The sequence below is a fragment of the Ictalurus punctatus genome, chromosome 15, assembly GCF_001660625.3.
Source record: "Ictalurus punctatus breed USDA103 chromosome 15, Coco_2.0, whole genome shotgun sequence".
Lineage (NCBI taxonomy): Eukaryota > Metazoa > Chordata > Actinopteri > Siluriformes > Ictaluridae > Ictalurus > Ictalurus punctatus.
The window spans coordinates 5,680,493-5,699,359 of record NC_030430.2 but is presented as its reverse complement, the minus strand read 5'-3'; the positions used below and the strand labels follow the sequence as shown (position 1 = coordinate 5,699,359).

The 18,867-nt window shown below is 41.0% G+C and overlaps 1 protein-coding gene across 1 annotated transcript in view; it reads right to left on the bottom strand.

Moving 5' to 3' along the window:
• vdra (vitamin D receptor a) overlaps positions 1–18,310 on the bottom strand; it is a 66,027-nt gene extending 47,717 nt beyond the window's left edge. The window contains exon 1 of the mRNA XM_017488146.3: positions 18,101–18,310. Within this exon, the coding sequence (XP_017343635.1) occupies positions 18,101–18,131 (31 nt within the window). The 5' untranslated portion in view covers positions 18,132–18,310. The remainder of the gene's footprint in view (positions 1–18,100) is intronic.
• Between the last annotated feature and the right edge of the window lie 557 nt (positions 18,311–18,867).

Here is an 18,867-nt window from a genome sequence, read left to right as displayed (position 1 = left end):
CATGTTTGACCGATAATGTGGTATAATCTGGATCATGAGCGCTTCCTTTCCTTCTCCATACTCTACTCTTCTCATCATTCTGGTCCAAGTTCTTCTTGGATAATCTTGAGTGTTACAAGTGTTTTGCATGGTGATGTAAACCGTCTACATTATTCTTTAATGTAGGTGCCTCTTAATAGTAGACCTTGACAATACGCCTTCTTGACTTGAAGATGTTGTGAAGCGGGTTTTCTTCACCAAGGAAAGAATTCTGCGATCATCCGTTTAATGATAATGAGTCTTTATTGGTCACAGCACAGTAAAATTCTTTTCTTCGGATACCCCAACACGCCAGGAAGTTGGGGTCAGAGTATCAGCCATGATACGGCACCCCTGGAGCAGACAGGGTTAAGGGCCTTGCTCAAGGGCCCAACAGTGGCAGCTTGGCAGTGCTGGAGCGTGAACCCCGACCTTCCGATCAGTAACCCAGAGCCTTAACCGCCGAGCCAACACTTCCCAAGTTTAGTTGTCTTCCATGGTCTTCAAGTGCATTCGCCAGCTCACCAGTGCGTTCCTTCTTTTCAAGACTGTACCAAATTGTTGTACCACGTCTTCTAAGATCTCTCTGAAACGTCTGTTTTCATGGCCTCCTTCACTTGCATCGACACCTCTTTGGGCTGCGTAATGAGTGTTCTCATGAACAAGTGCTAATTCGACGCTTCGAATCAACTCCAGACCTTTTATCTCCTCAATTTGTCATGAAATAACGAGCTAACAGGCCACAGCTGGCAACGAAATTGCTTATCAGTCAATTACCTTTGAGCCTGGGAAAATGGAGGGACTCTGAAAATAAACGGCTGTAATTCCTCAACGGTCAATGCAGCATGTTTATTAAACCCCTCGAATTAAAGCTAAAAGTCTACACTTCAATCACGTCTTGATTGCTCCATTTCAAATCCATTGTGTTGGTGTACAGACGCAAAAACATGAACATTTGGACCTGACTGTAGGCGACACATTCCTGTACTATTATTTCACATTAAAACCAAATAAAACTGATTTTTTTTAAAAAGACTCCCACGAGAGATAAACTCCGAGTGACCAGCTTGCTATCCTGAACGTAAATGTCAGACAGCGTAGTATTCTTCCAAACTCAGCCTTTCCTAAAACGCACTGCCTTTTTGTTCCACAAACTCGTGGAAACAGACACGAGGACCGCACATCGGCTTTATCGCAAACAGATGTCTAATTATTACCTAAATTGCTAACGCTTGCCTAAAAGCAAAAGACGGACGACTCACTTACACGCCCACACGCTAAAACTAAAGCCTTAGAGATTACACAGTTGCATCGAATTGACTTACTGACTGGCTTTACGCGGCTTCTCGTCTATCAGATCTCTTCCGGCGTCGGTAATTACAACCCGGCGGCGCTGTTAGCGTTAGCGTTAATGACAATGTACGCATCACGAGGCAGTACAAGCTAAAAACACAGTTGAGCCGGTTACGTTGTTGCCTTCGGCGAATGACGGCAAGTCCTAAAGGTATTTCACTTTCACATTCTTAACAAAGCAACTAAAACGTCCACGCGCATCACTACTGCAAAAATCAACAAGGATTACTGCAATCAATCACTGCAAAACCGGCTTAAAGCCACAGTGTCAACAAAGCACTTAGTTTAAAAAAATAAAAAATTACAATAAATAATAAACAGGTTTGGAAAGAGCCTTTCTCTTTTATGTGTGCGGAGACTGAATATTAAATTAACATGGCGTGATTCTGCTATAACTGGAACTTTTATTTAATAAAACAGGTCACGGACCGAGCAAGGACGTCTCTGTGTAATCGCCGGATACCTTTATTTCTATTTTATATACATTATATATATTATGTATTATTTCTATTTATATTACAAACCCCAGGAAGTCCAGTGGTGATGTATTTCCGACATGGGTGTGACGACATGTATGGCGCGCCTCCTCGATCGTGCCCACGCAACGAAGCTCGGTTATGCAACTCGTGCGATACGTTCCGAACACAGGCGTGGACAAATTAGTAGTCCGGATGAGCAAATTTCACATCCGGGCTATTTGTTTTGGAATTTGGAAAGAATTGCAAGCTCCTTGAAATATAGCGGCGTTTGCTTGATTTTGCGTTCATTCCTGCGATGGCAAAATCCTGGAGGGACGGAATAGAGAATCAGATTTCAGAGGTGTTTTAATATAAACCTGTGATTTGCTAAACTCGTCCGTTTGTTCTAGCTCTCGAGACTTTCGCCGCGTCGCTCGGCTGGACGCTAGAGAGAGGTTGAGTGAGAACGTTCCTAGCTTCCTGCTTAAGCCGTCTTTGGTCGCGATGGCACTTTATGCGTTCTAAGATGGCGGATCTCAAATCACGGCCAAAGAAATCTTTTACGATTTTTTTCACACGGCGTAAACCCGGCTTTAGCCGAAAGCGTAATCGATGAGCGCGGATCGGAATCGGCTTGAGGGAGTAACACTTGCATTTACCAGTTAGAAGGACGTTGCAGAGAACCTCATAAACTTCGCTGGTCTGTGAGCCGTGCAGCTCTGAATGGAATTACAATGTATCGAGGTGTGTAGCACAGCAGCATCGGTTGCACTAACGTGGCGTTCTGGGCATTAAACAGGAAGTGGGGTGTTTGGGTAAATGTTGCGGCTTTGCTCGGTTTCGCTTGGCCAGGCTACCGCGAGGAAGCAGATGTCCGATTGTGTGGGAGGCGAGTGTGTATGTGGGCGTGTGTGCGTGTGTGTGTGAGAGAAAGTGTTTGTTTGTGGTTTGGCCTAGACAGCTGTTGGTTCCGAATGCCATTACTTCACTGGTGTTTGTTTTATTTCTCTCTCTCTCTCTCTCTCATAGACACACACACACACACACACACACACTCTTGTTCTCAAGCCGGCCTTCTTTCTCTGGAGACATCCTGTGCCATCTCAGGAAACAGAAGGAGAGTGAGAGCGCTAATGAAGAGTCTTCACACACACACACACACACACACACACACGCCAGGACACCATGCTGCCAATACACACGATGAGAGACAGAAAGGAAAAGACAGAGAGGAAGAGATAGAGTTTGCAGATGGCATTTATACTCACAGCCTCCACACACACACACATGCACACACACACACCTGCTGGCGCCGTCACCCAAAACATGTCTACTACAAAAAGTTTAATTACATCCGACTCCTCCTGTGTGTGAATGAAAGCAGAACAAGGAGGATGAGAACGAGGAGGACACCGGCCAGCCAAACGCTGAGTAATGCAGCACAGGTGTATTACCTTTATTTAAACAAGTGAGCGCGATCGAGATAAACCAGCACTCAGGCCTTCAACAGAGAACAGTGATAACCAGCGTTTACGCACAGAATAACTGACTCCGGTCCATTGAGTTATTAGAAAATAACGCGCACCCCGAGGAGGTAACGCCCTAACCCTAATGCTAACCGTAACCCTAACGCCAACCCTAACCATAACCCCAACCCTAATCCCTAATGCTAACCCCAACCCTAAACCTAATCCCTGATGCTAACCCCAACCCTAACCCCAACCCTAATCCCTAATGCTAACCCCAACCCTAACCCCAACCCTAAACCTAATCCCTGATGCTAACCCCAACCCTAAACCTAATCCCTAATGCTAACCCCAACCCTAACCGTAACCCCAACCCTAATCCCTAATGCTAACCCCAACCCTAACCCTAACCCCAACCCTAATCCCTAATGCTAACTCCAACCCTAAACCTAATCCCTAATGCTAACCCCAACCCTAACCCCAACCCTAATCCCTGATGCTAACCCCAACCCTAACCCCAACCCTAATCCCTAATGCTAACCCCAACCCTAAACCTAATCCCTAATGCTAACCCCAACCCTAACCCCAACCCTAATCCCTAATGCTAACCCCAACCCTAATCCCTAATGCTAACCCCAACCCTAACCCCAACCCTAAACCTAATCCCTAATGCTAACCCCAACCCTAACCCCAACCCTAAACCTAATCCCTAATGCTAACCCCAACCCTAACCCCAACCCTAATCCCTAATGCTAACCCCAACCCTAATCCCTAATGCTAACCCCAACCCTAATCCCTAATGCTAACCCCAACCCTAAACCTAATCCCTAATGCTAACCCCAACCCTAACCCTAATCCCTAATGCTAACCCCAACCCTAATCACTAACGCTAACCCTAATCCATAACCTCAACCCTAATCCCTAACCCTAGCCCGTTACACCTCAGGTGTGCATTATTTTCTAATACTTCAACGGACCAGAGTCAATTATTTACGGTCACAAAAAACTTACTCTACTCACAAAAAAGCTCTCTACTGAATACTGTACTGATTCATGTCCTGTACTGATTTATTTTCTACACTGAATACTGAACTGTTATTGGGTGTGTACTGAATTTTTGGGTGTGTTCATCAAAATGTCTAGGTTTTACACTGAACACTGTACTGATTTCACTTCTACACTGAACACTGTACTGATTTCACTTCTACACTGAACACTGTACTGATTTCACTTCTACACTGAACACTGTACTGATTTCACTTCTACACTGAACACTGTACTGACTTCACTTCTACACTGAACACTGTACTGACTTCACTTCTACACTGAACACTGTACTGATTTCACTTCTACACTGAACACTGTACTGATTTCACTTCTACACTGAACACTGTACTGATTTCACTTCTACACTGAACACTGTACTGATTTCACTTCTACACTGAACACTGTACTGACTTCACTTCTACACTGAACACTGTACTGATTTCACTTCTACACTGAACACTGTACTGATTTCACTTCTACACTGAACACTGTACTGACTTCACTTCTACACTGAACACTGTACTGATTTCACTTCTACACTGAACACTGTACTGATTTCACTTCTACACTGAACACTGTACTGATTTCACTTCTACACTGAACACTGTACTGATTTCACTTCTACACTGAACACTGTACTGATTTTGGTTCTGTACTGAACACTGTACTGATTTTGGTTCTGTACTGAACACTGTACTGATTTTGGTTCTGTACTGAACACTGTACTGATTTTGGTTCTGTACTGAACAGTCTAGTGGTTTAGGTTCTGTATTAAAGAATAAAGTTCTAGGGTTAGCTCTACACTGATTCCGTACCAATTCCAGATTCTATACTGAATATGATACTGACACAGGTTCTATGCTGATTACTCTATTGCTTTAGGTTCTGTACTGAATACTGTAATGATTTTTATTGTGTACTGAATATGGTACTGATTCAGGTTCTGTGCTGAATAGGGCTGGGCAATATGATGATATCCATATGGTGCTAATGTATTTCACAAGACTGGATATTTTGATTTTTGTTGTTGTTGTTGTTGTTGTTATTGTTAATGATTACACACTGATTTGAAGCAGCTGGGTTGCTATTAAAATACTGTACTGAATTGTAAAAGCTTAAATGATTTCCCCTCCATTTCAGTGTTATTTTCTGTAGACATCAGATTCAGTTTTTACAGCATTTTCCCTTACTGTCTGATTCATAATAGGAAAGATTATACCTGCATATGCATGACCCAAACAGCCCACAGTCTGCCACTTACTGCTTCCCTCTACTGCAAAATGTGGAAAGTGTGTGTGTGCTGATTTGAAACCAGGCACTGACAGTACTCCTTTTAAAGACTATAATTACTTGTTGAAATATTCTGAAAGAGTTTTCAGAAAAATGTCTAAAGCAGCTGTACTGTCTTTGTATACTACACAACGTCTCCTGGACGATAGACACAGAAAAAAATGGAATTTTTTATTCTGAACATATAATATCATTACTTATACTCAATTAAATCCCAACCTTTGATATTTCAATATACAAACTGTAAAAAAAAAAAAAAAAAAAACTATATTATTATATTAATATCTATATATTTTAATACACAGTATTCGAAACTTAGCTCTTTTTGGAAGAACCTGAAGGCAGGATCAGGTCAGGCCTGGCACTGGCCTAGAGGGACGACATTTTGTGGCTCTGGACACTTTTCACTAACTGTGTAAAGGTCATCTTTGTTTTCTCCCTCATCTGTAACAAGCTAAACTGGGCTTAAAGGTCAGGTCACGGAGGATGAACTGATAAGCTGATATGTACACGCTGTACATGAACAGCCATCACAGGGGGGTGCGTTAACACTTTTGCACATCAGCCACAAAGCTGAATCACGGCCAACACCAGAAACTCCAGAGAGCTCTCTTCCTCCTCCTGCGGTCATATCTAAAGGTGATAACTCTGGCACTTGCGGTGTGGCTTTGGCTCCAGCCCTCCTAGCCTGAGGGACATGAGAGTAACAGCCTGGTTCTTACTGCGATTGTTGTTGGGTTTGTTTTTGCGATCGCTTTGGTGTTGCAAATTGCTTCATTAAGTGAGCCCCCTCTGTGCCTTATTGTTTAACTGTGCTGCACCGTGTGATCTTTCCTGGGAAAGACTGTACGCCTTGGCTGGTGTGTACCCAGCGTTAGGAATTACGTCGAGCGGATTTCTCCTGGACGTATGGAACGACGCCGCACGATCGACGAAGATATTACAAGACTCGTTTCGATCGCGATTAATGACTAAACCCAGCTGAATTGTGCGTGGCCAATTCCCGCAGTTCAAATGTTTATGTGAACTGTCCCAATATTGTCTACAAATACTGGAAAATAAGCCCTTTTTTCTTGCTGAGACATTTGTTATGCGACACGCACGTCTGATGTTTTGGTTCCTGGCTGTAGAAATGGAGAATTTAACAGCACTGTGCTACAGACGTACTGTATATCCATACAGGCTGAATTCTGGATTCTGATTGGTCAGAAGGTGGTGATTGATTATACGGGTTTATATTTAATGCACGTGTTCCTGTACGTTAAAGTTTTGATACTAACGATTTAAACAGGGACTCGTTTGGCGTGTAATCCTTGATCTGGTCGACGCTTTCTTTAAGGAGATGTTTATGTAACGTCAACGGAAGGAGTCTGCGATGTAAGCACTTTGTAACAGTACATTTTCCTGTACTGAGAGAGAGAAAGAGAGAGACACTGGTGAGCGAGCGACTGCTTGTAGCTGTCGTAACATAAGTGAGAACAGGATCTAACTTGTTATAACGTTACGCAACATTAAACGCAATAATAAACGGTGGAAAAGCATGAGGTGACATCCGTTAATAAATACTGCTGCGGCGTCAAACGGAACGCAAGTGCATGTTGATTCTTTTCCTATGACAGCATAGGAACGGCTATTTTAATCATTACATCCAGGATTTATGTCTGTGAGATCATGGTGTAAAATATTTTACATGTCTGCATGATGAGCGAGTGCGAAATGAAACTTCGAGCAATAAAAGAAAAGACAGAAATGTAATAAAATGCCAGATGAACGTGTCGCCTCGACGTGGCCGAACATTCCGAGGAGACTGAGTGACAGCCTTCTGTCTGAGACTCCCAACAGCCTGGACAACACTCAACATAGCAGCACCATTTGTCTGGTGGTTTTTAATGCTCGCAAGTGTGTGTGTGTGTGTGTGTGTGTGTGTGTACATAAATCACAGCATCAAGCTGTTCGCTTAGCTAGCTGCATGGACCTATTGGGAATAACATAAAAATGATTCGCAGCTCGGATTTTTCTTGCAACAGCATTAATTGCCGTCATAATGTCTCGAATCAGAACGTACAGGATTTCACACAGCCAAAAATTCTTGATTATTTGTTTTTCTTTGCGGAGAACTACTCAAATTGGCGAAATTGCAACTCTATGAAATTGTTTTGCGCGGTCTCTCGCAGTGATGTCTGTTGGTAAACGAGACCTTTTAGCTGTACACATGTTCGACGCACGTGAATCGAAGACGGCTTCGTCTGAACGCGCGTCGCGATGACGTGATGCGTCTCGGCACGGATCTGCGAAGGATCTGCGGGTATTTAGGATATCCCTGCGAATATCGCGGGGTTTACGTGATTCTGCAATCCAAAAATCCTCCAGAAATCCTGGAGGGTGCGAAAATGAAAGAGTTTTATGGCAAGAGTATATTACTATATATTACTTATATGTTATTATGAGATTATAAAATATGTTATATGTTATTATGAGATTATTATATATTACTTATATGTTATTATGAGATTATAAAATATGTTATATGTTATTATGAGATTATTATATATTACTTATATGTTATTATGAGATTATAAAATATGTTATATGTTATTATGAGATTATTATATATTACTTATATGTTATTATGAGATTATAAAATATGTTATATGTTATTATGCGATTATTATATATTACTTATATGTTATTATGAGATTATAAAATATGTTATATGTTATTATGAGATTATAAAATATGTTATATGTTATATATATATATAAATATGTTATATGTTATATATATGTTATATATTATATATTACTTATATGTTATTATGAGATTATAAAAAGTTCTATATAATTAATTAAATATATAACATATGATCAATAAATCAGAAAATGTATATATATATATATATATATATATAATTACTTTACATAACAATAAATGATACATTTATTAAAAAAATTATAATACTTGTATTTATAAGTCTTGGTTATTTAGGTTATTTTATATATTGAAGATACATTTGATATTTTCTTGTTTAATATATTTAAGATAAATCATTGAAGAAAATATATTTGAAACAAAAACAAATATTTTATTACAGACGGGAAAGAGACAGGAATTAAAGTAAATGACTTAACTAATGTTAAAAAAAAAACAAAAAAAAATACTTGTAATTATTTTATTAAATATTGAATGAAAGTAATTTATTGAATTAAAATTCTACCTGATTCATTCAGATGGACTGCATAGGGCCCTAGTATTTCTAGGATTGTGAGGGTGAACGTAATGAAATGAAGCTCATGAGAAAAGCGTGGCTTTACATCGCTGCATGGTGAGTAATCGACAAGTTTTCGAGTTTTAGGCCAAACACGCCTAGTAATTACTGTCTACAAAATCGAACGCTCAAAGCAACAGGAAGTGTTATGGTCTCAAAGATGTTTCAGGACGTGTAGAAAACGTTTAAAGCCGCCGAGTGAGCAGGAGAAAGAGCATTTCTAATCTGACTGAAACATCGCTCAGATAAACGCTGTGGAGAACAGACGGACTTTGGTGGAGACGGATGAGGATGGTGTGAGAGGGTGTGTGGTTCTGTCTGTCTGCATCCTTCAGCTGTCTCAGTACCAGAAAGAGAATTAGAGCGAGAGAGAGAGAATTAGAGTGAGAGCGAGAGAGAAAGAGAGAGAGAGAGACAGAGAGAGAGAGAGAGAAAAACATTCATGATTAAAATAAGAGCTGGGGAATTCTGCGTCATTTTATTACCGGACACAGAAAGACAGACACGGCGGCTCAAGAAACAAAACTCAATGACAGAGACATATAGGAATGCATGAGAGAGAGAGAGAGAGAGAGAGAGAGAGAGAGAAACAGAATAGAGTGAGACAGAAAGATAATACTAAAATGAGGAAATAAGGACAGCGCAAAAAGGGCGGAGGACATGTGGGACTGAAGCACTGGAGAGGAAAAGATGATGCAGAGCAAGGTGGAAAGAGAAAGAGAGAGACATGGAAGGAGAGAGAGAAAGATGGTGTGAGAGGGATAGAGAGAGGGAGGGTAGGGAGAGAGGGATAGAGAGAGGGAGGGTAGGGAGAGAGGGATAGAGAGAGGGAGGGTAGGGAGAGAGGGATAGAGAGAGAGGGATTAAGAGAGTGAGAGAGAGAAGGGGGTAGAGAGAGAGAGAGAGAGACAGTGGGGAGGATAGTGAGAGAAAGGAAGAATGAGACTGAGGGTAGGAGATACAGAGAGAAAGAAACACAGGGAGAGAGAGAGAGAGAGAGAGAGAGAGAGAGAGAGAGAGAGAGAGAGAGAGACTGTGTAGAAGAAGAGAGGGGAGGATAAGAAGCTTGTAAATAGGCCAACATGCTCCATCCTGTACACAGTACCACCCTGCTCTAAACCTCCAGCGGATTCCATAGGACTCCGCAGCTCCACTGTAGAATAAATGGAGTGTGTGTGTGTGTGTGTGTGTGTGTGTGTGTGTGTGTGGTGTGAGGGTGGTGTGTGTGTGTGTGTGTGTGTGTGTGTGTGTGTGTGTGGTGTGAGGGTGGTGTGTGTGTGTGTGTGTGTGTGAGAGAGAGGGAGAGAGAGAGAGAGAGAACAATAGAATGAGATGACAGACGCCCGCAGCGCAGACACAGGAAGGGGAGGAGCTGCATCTGGGGGCTCGTCGTCTGCTGGCCAATCAGAGCAAACCTGCTCAGCTCGCCTACCCTCTTCACTCCAGCCTACTCATACCGCCGCATGAAAACCACCCTGGCACAGAGCCACGCGCGCACACACACAGAGAGAGAGTGCGAGAGAGAGAGAGATTAAATGATTATTTTTGACGGAAAGAAAGGCCCGATTGTGAAAAATAAGTAATGAAATACAACCAAAAAGAAAGAAAGAAAGGACCATGTGAGAAATAAGTAATAAGTGATGACACATTACATGTAAAGAAAGAAAGAACAAAAGAAATGATGAAGGAAAATGAAGACGTAAACGAAACAAAATTTCATATGGAAAAACAAATAAACAACTTAAAAAAAGACAGACGAGCGAAAGGATCGATCCTGTAAGCCAGCAAGAAAAGCAACCCGCATGAGCAGGAGCAGGAAGAAAGGAGTGGACGAAAAGAAGAAAAAAGGAACAGAATAGAAAAAAGGCAGAACAAGGTGCAGGGGGAGAGGCGGACGGAAAGAATGAGATAAGGGAGCGAAAAGTGAAAGAAAGGACATGGGACAAGAGCAGCAGAGGAAAATAAGTTCAAGTCAATAAGGAGACATAAGAAGGCACAACAAATAATAAAAAAAAAAAGACAGACGTGCAAAAGAAAGAGAGGGAAAAAAAAAGAGGTAAGAGAGAAATGAAGACTTAAGTGAAACCACAGACAGATGGAGAGAGAGAGAGAGAGAGAGAGAGAGAGAGAGAGAGAGAGAGAGAGAGCTATCTCGCTCTCGTCCGCAGGATGAACTCTGTCTGGCTTTAAAGTTGGGAAGCGTCTACAGAACACCTGCAGCGGCGAGGACACACAGCGGGGAGACTCTCCTCCACAAGCACTGCTCCACGTCTAACGTCTCACAGCAGCACAAAAACAACTACAGCTCAATCACGCCGACAGGAAAAAAAAACAACTAGACACCAGAACATTCGGCACGGCTGTATCCGGCCGAATCGATAAGAAACACGCTGTTTATTAAAATGATGATCCGCATCACAAGAGGGGAAAAAACACACAGCAGGGTCAGAGACACTAACCCGGTGTGTGTGTGTGTGTGTGTGTGTGTGTGTGTGCGCACCCGTTTTCCAGCAGACCACACACTGCGTTAGTACCGACTACTGTACCGTGGCTCCGCTCGTCCTTTAGACAGTGCTCTTTCCACTTTGAGCAAGGATTCATTCAAACCCCCTCCCAGCGCGCATGCAAACCGAGGTGTTTTTTTTCCGTTTGATTCACGGCGCAAAAATGCTGTGGTTCCTGACAACTCCCTAACTGGTTTCGTTTTCATGTCAAATGCCCATCTTGTGTCCAACAAAATTACCAACTTATTTCAAACTGATGACTAAGTAGCCATTAAATCAAAAGGTTTTCTGACTCATCTTACTGTAAAAGCTTCTTTTTTAAAAAAAAAAAAAAAAAAAAAAAAAAAAAAAAACGAAAGGAAACATTCTCGTTCTTACATTTGCACCTTATATAAAATACACTAATGACTCGATTTGACGAGCTGCTGACGCAATGAAAGGGAAATGATGGCTTTTAAAGCGAGCGCGTTGTTGATAAGCGAGTTCGGAGGAGAATAGCCAGGCTGAACTCACAGGAAGGCTTCGGTGACTAAAATGAAAAGCCTCTCAGGATGCAGACTTTAACCTAGGGGTGGCGTCGATGACGATACTTTCGTCCGGCGAGCGAGCGCCGCTCTTTACAATCGCGGTGAGCTGAAAAGCATCGCAGAATGCACACCTTGATCTAGGGAGGCATCGATGCCGATACTTCAGTTCTGGACTGTTTACAACAGAAAACAGTGAGCAGAAAAGCATCTCAGCTTGCACTACGTGTCAAACATTGAGGTGGATAAGCATCGACAGCAGAAGACCACGTCGGGTTCCGCTCCTGTAAGCCAAGAACCGGAGGATACAGTGGGCGCAAGTCCACCTGAACCGGACAGTTGACGTTTGGTCTGATCTGTCTTGTAGGGTAGAGGCAGACTGTACATCATCAACAGCAATAATCCATTCATCTAACCTGCTCTTTTAACAACTCAAGCTGGTGGTGGTGGTGGTGGTGGTGGTGGGGTAATGTCTTCTTGACACACACTCTGCCCATTACCAATACCAACTGAGTATTACCGCTGACCACGTGGCCACAATTTCCTCATCTTATCATATCTACTTCCAGTATGAGTCGTCTCAAAGACCTCCCCAGTGACGAGACGTGAACCTTATAGAGCAACTTCGGAAGTCAAAAAGAAACACTCACGGAAAATACAGCTTCAGATTCGTTACAAACTCAATTACAGTAACGTGATAAAGTATAACTTTATTACTTCAAACCTCTGGACATGTGTAACATTAGGATTATGTTTTGTTGCCATGCAGCATCCGAAGCTGTGACCTCATCCCCCAAACTCAACCTTCGTTCTTTTCTTTTTTAGCACCGTACCAACACCAAGCCTCCACTTACATAATCCCACAAATGGCTGCTCTTTCCATGTGGAAGCCATTACTCCCTTTTCATAAAGTCACCTACTACAGGGCACGTCTGGAGGCCCACCATCATAAAACACATTTAGGGAGTCAAAAAAAAAAAATTCAGAGGAAGGAGTGAGTAGCGAGAGCTCTGCTGGATGTCGTCACGTGTCGGGTTAATTAATAACGAGAAGACGCTAAACACGGTGCCGTCTTGGCATGTCTGGTGGAATACGGGAGGTCCTCTACGTGGAACGTTTGGATGAAATAAAAATAAACGTCTAATGAGCACATTGTAAACGCAACAGCATGTATTAGTAATGGGGGCCACAAGCGTTTACATTACAACATACAGTACACACAGTGAGGCTTTAATAAATCAGGCCGACTTTAATAAAACATTCACGCAAACCGCAAGCGTAAACACCTCCAGTGTCCGTGAGAATAGCCAGGGGGTCACAATTTCTTTAAAAAAAATAAATAAAATCTCTTACAGTGGTGGAAATCAAAACCCACCATTATCAAAGATACTTAGTACCGAGTTCTTACAGCGATTAGAATGGGTACTTGAATTAAAATTGTTCCGAACGTGTAGAACGTTCTGGAATATAAAGCGCTACAGCTCCGAAGAAAATGTTTTCATACACATGCAAATAATGTTTATGAAATCAAATGTTGCTACATGAAGGGGTTGGTGCCCCAGGGCATCCCGAGGAGTGCTGTAACATACTTGGCAACAATCATAAAAGCGATCGGCGTCCGGAAGACACAGCAGAGCTAAGTTCATGCTAATATCAACCATACTATCAAAAATAAAGCTTGTGAGTGGCACAACGTTGCGAGATCACTTCTTCTGAGTGATCACCTTTATCCTATGAACATTTCACCATGGCCCCGCCCCCTCGCTCTTTCTTTTAAAGCAACGGTAACAAACTCGAATCGGAAGCCACGGATTTAACGGTGAAACTTTGCACTGCATCGTTACAATTCTTTTTTTTCTTCCTTAAAAAACAAACAATCTTATTACTACTGTTTATTTTGTTGGTCCATTTATTTTTGTAAACTCTTCTCTTTTTTTTTTAAACACAGTTTTAAAAAGGATTTTTTTTTTCATATCGCCGCTTTATAGAGGAAACCGTTCACTGAATTCATGACGTTGTTAACAGCTCCGTTCAATGAATAAACGCCCCAGGAACGGAAGGAGAACCATGCTCGGAGCTCTTTTTTTAAGCTGTTAATACGTGTAATTCATTTGTGCTGTCACTTCCGGCGTGAAGGAACACACGGTTCGAAGATCTCGCCTTTCGGATCTTTGAGGCCGAATGAGATGAAGGCAGCAAACGAGAAATTGACGTCGGATTTTTCTGTGCAACGGAGAACCGTGGACAGAAAAAGTTCCAGGACGAACGGGTGTTTCAACCGGGCACCACCACGATGACGTACAAAAATGTATACTTGATGAATTCTCAATTCTGATTGGTCGGAAGGTCCTGATTTGTTTTCTATAACGGCAGCTTTGACGATAGTTAGTTTTAATCCGTTAGTATTTATATAGTTACAGCTTTATTTTCCACGATGAGATGTCTGTTTAGCAGATTTAGTAAGGAGTCTCCAGCGTCAGCACTTTGTATTAGTCAGGTTTCAGCCACTCTAAAGTCTTCAGGATGGAGGTTTGCGCGCTTTTTGAGGATTCTTGTTACCAAGCTGAATTTTTATCAGTCCATACAGAATTTCGCAGAGTTTTTTTTATGACTGTTTCGACCAAAAATGTTTGATTTGACTGTGGCTTTTTTTTTTGTTGTTTTTTTTTTTTATTGTGCTTTTTTCTGAAAACTACTTGAATTGTTGCACGGTCTTTCACAGCGATGTTTGTTGGTAAACGAGACCTTTTAAGTGCACTCGTGTAATCGAAGAGGGCTGAAGAACCTCAAGCTCCTCCGAATACTGCAGCGTTCGTTTCTGTGATCGCAAAAATCCAGAGATCCTGGACGGAATGGTTTTTTTGGTGTCTAATTAGCTTCAAGAGAGAAAAGAGAAGCTGGTGAGGGAATGACTGTTTATAGCTCCTGTAATATAATATAATAGGTGATAACAGGAAATAACTTGTTTCTTGAACGTTCCAGAACATTCTAGGAAGTTAAATGTAACTACAACAAGAAAATCATGATACATATGTATCATTCAGGCACACTGCCGGCGCTAAAACGCCACTGCATCACTGATTATTTTCCTACAACTTCATGCCTCGGTTGTGTTTTATTCCTTACTTACTTAACTGACAGCCTGAGACTGACCCCGTCCCAAATGGAAAGCTAAACAAGGAGTCAATAAATAAATAAAATCACAAAATACCTTCATACACAGCAGGAAAGTATTTCAGCAGGAATTCATCACATTTTAAAAAGCCCAGCGTAAACGCTCATATTTCAGAGCTTTAGAGAGATCAGTTGATCAAAATAATAAACATTGCAGCTCTCACAGAGGTCGTTCATGCAAGTGTGAAACCATGTGCAACTGATATAAAAGCTGCATGACTCATGGATGTGTTTCCGTCGCGACTGAAAGCTGCTCGGTTCACAGAATTGATAAAATAATAGGAATTCTTATATTCTTCCAGTCCTAATTTTCTGTAAACGCAGGAGAAATAACAGAAAGGAGGAAAAAAAAAAAAACCTCAAAATGAAACGTTAGACTAATTGCTGTGGAGAGATAGCGTCGATCCTGAAACCCAGGACCAGCACAAAATGGTGGATGAGATATCAGAGGAAAAATTGTTTGGAAGTTGATTTGAAAACATTTTGGAGCTGGAAATGTTTACATTTCTATAACGTAAAGACTTGATTGTATTTTTTTAGTTCTGTGTAAGTAGGTATGTATTTTTCCAAGGGTTCAGTTTTGTTTTGCTTTTTTAAATCAGTTTAAAACTTATTATTATTATTATTATTTTTAAAAGAAAACAACATCAGATATCGACCGCACAATTTCCGTATCAGAAAAGAAAAAAGTGGCATTGTTCCATCTCAATTCTACTGCCTTTGTGTATCCTTAAGAAGATTATTATTCTTTTATTTAAACATTTTTTTCAATGTTTGTACTTCGTGCTGTAATTGATCGTCTCTTTGATTCCCAGTCGCGAGTCTTGAGGCTGTTCGTTTTTCAACAATACTGTAAAGCGTTCAAATCGAATCGAATCGAATCTGATCGAATCGGATTTCCTTTCTGCATACGGACCCTTGAGAGTGATGGATTGAACCACGTTATCGAACATGTGGTGAAGGTTTGCATTAAATACTGCAGAAATGAATTCCAGTTAGATGAGGAACACACTGATTAGACCTAATTGCTTCCTGCTTCCAGGAAGAGATCTGATACACATCAGGCAGGAAAAAAAAAAAGAAAGAAAAAAAAAGAAACAAGCAGATTTGAATCAGTGAGCAAATACAGGTTAAGGAGAGCGAGCAATGCCAGCCCTTCCACGTCCCCGCCTGCACATGAGCCCACGCTGAGTCCTGTTTACGCCTGCACATGCCAACCGCTTTAACGGCACTAGAGGCTCTGAAAATGAAGATCACCAGATCACAATTTGTGCGTTACTGCATCTGAGTGACTGTACCTGTGTGCGTGTGCGTGTGTGTGTGTGTGTGTGGATGTTCACAATGCACACTGGAACCCCGCACAGCCAAAGACTTTGCTGAGATGCAAACAAGCAGAGTTACATCACAGGGGTCAGAGGTTACAGCACACCGCTCGACAAACAAACACTCGATGCGCCTCGATGGGGCGAAACTTCCCCTTCTCCTTCTCTGGTCGAAGTTTTAGCGAGCGATACCAGCTGCAATCGCAGCTTCGTTATCTTTGCTGCACTTCTTCTAGAAAAAGGGCAGAACTGTTGCACACAAGGATTAACCTTACACTTGCCAATATGACAAAAAAAATTTTTTTTAAATAATTTCACGGTTCTCGCAGGCATTTCTACAACGCGATACAGGATACGCATCACAAAATATAGGTGCTCACAAACTGCCAGCAAAAAACAAACAAAGTATATATAAAATATATACAAAACACATGAATGATAACATCAAATCTAGCTACCCATGTTGCACTAGTTCAAAAATATAGTGCTATTTTAAATGTAAATAAAAGGTCTATTTCCTTTATTTAAAGTGTAAATATTTTTTTAATTATCTTTGTTTGAGTGTAATTTTTATTATTATTATTATTATTTAGTAAATTAAAAAGCATTTCATGTGTTTTTATACCTTAACAATCCAACTCCTGAGGCAGTGATGTATTTATGTGGCTTATTTCTAAATATCTCTAGCAGCTACTGCAATGTTTGGGTGCTTATTATTATTATTATTATTAATAATAATAATAATAATAATAATAATAATAATAATAATAATAATTTCTACATTTTCGACCCAATGAAACCCCAATTCATTTTATTTTTATTATTCAACCAAACGAAATGCAATAACACAACTGCGTTCATTCATATTACTGAGAATAATAATAATAAAAACACATAAATTATAATCATTTTCAGAAACACCCAAAGCCCCACATGTGCAGAAATCATGGCTACACCGCTCCAAAAAGCTCGTTATAGGGAATCAAGTGCACTACTTAAGGGTCTCCGGAAGATGACTTCATTCCACGCGGAGTGCACTTGAGGAAGGGGATAGGGATCTGTTTGCGATGAAGCCCCGCTCCAGCCTGCTCCTGCCCTACCTGCCTGCAGCTGCTGAACCTAGCTCTCCAGGTTGCCAAGAAAAATGACCCAGGCAACTCTGTGAAAGTTTTCCAAACACATTTATAAAGAAATACCACTTTGTTAGTGCTCTCTACATCACTGCATACACATCACTCGGGTTAATTAGCAAATCAAAACTAGGTGACTCGGACCAAAAAAAACTGCGGTTCTGAGCAGCTTGTCCATTTTGAGTGTTTTTGGAGATTATCTGGACTTTCAGACCTGTTTTGGCAACAGAAAAGCTAGCAAATCTCGGGAAATAAATAAATAAATAAGTTTCCTGGCGCATTTAGGAGCAGTAACTCGCTTTCTGATTAACGGTACTGTACTTCCGTACTAAACAGTACACACGGACAGGACGCCAGTGTAACCCAAGCACTGTTCTCTCCTACTATGCAGTGCAGTAGTGTGTAAGTGTGGACGTTAGCAGTGTTTATGTGTGTCAGCATGGCTAGCGGTTTAGCAGGACTGCACTGGAAGCTCTGACACACCGCCAAACTCACTCGGTCAAACGTTTTCTCCGTGAAAAACTACAGCAGAATAAAAGTATACGTTACCTGGGGAGATCCGAGTTGACTTTCGAACCATCCAAATACTGGTCTTCACTTCAAACTCAGCGTTAATTCCACATAAAATGGGTGTATATACACATATATATGGAATATTTTTTCTCTCTCTCTACTCGTCAACCACCAAAGAGGTGGACATCATCGACTCGGCTATGCCCCGCCCTTCGGCTCAGCAGCTCTGCGTGTCTACATACCCTCTCTCGCCGGGAGCCAATCCCAGCCAAGCTCGGCCAGTGCCCTCGTCGCGGATTGGACCGCAAGGATGACAGCTCGATCCGGATTGGGCGAAAGGAACTCCACTGCCTATCCCAACACACACGTTTAGGGGTGTGTCCTGACGTCATCTGCTAGCCAGCGAAGAGGTAAACAATCCAGTCCTTATGAACTTGGTGATTTTATAAACATGTAAATATATAAATAAATGAATTAAAAAAATAAGCCGCATTGGGAGTTTTCTTCATTATAAGAAGATTTATACATAATATAAATAATCTTAAATAATTTTTAAAAAGCGCAAGATAAAAAAGAAAACATATGACTAGAAAATGTAATTTAATATTTTATTATTTGTAAATAATATAAAATTAATTACTATAATAATAACAACAATAACATTCTTCTTCTTATTATTATTATTATTTTATCATCATTATTATTGTTGTTGTTATTATTATTATTATTATTATTATGTTATCATTATTGTTGTTGTTGTTGTTGTTGTTGTTATTATTATTATTATTATTATTATTATTATT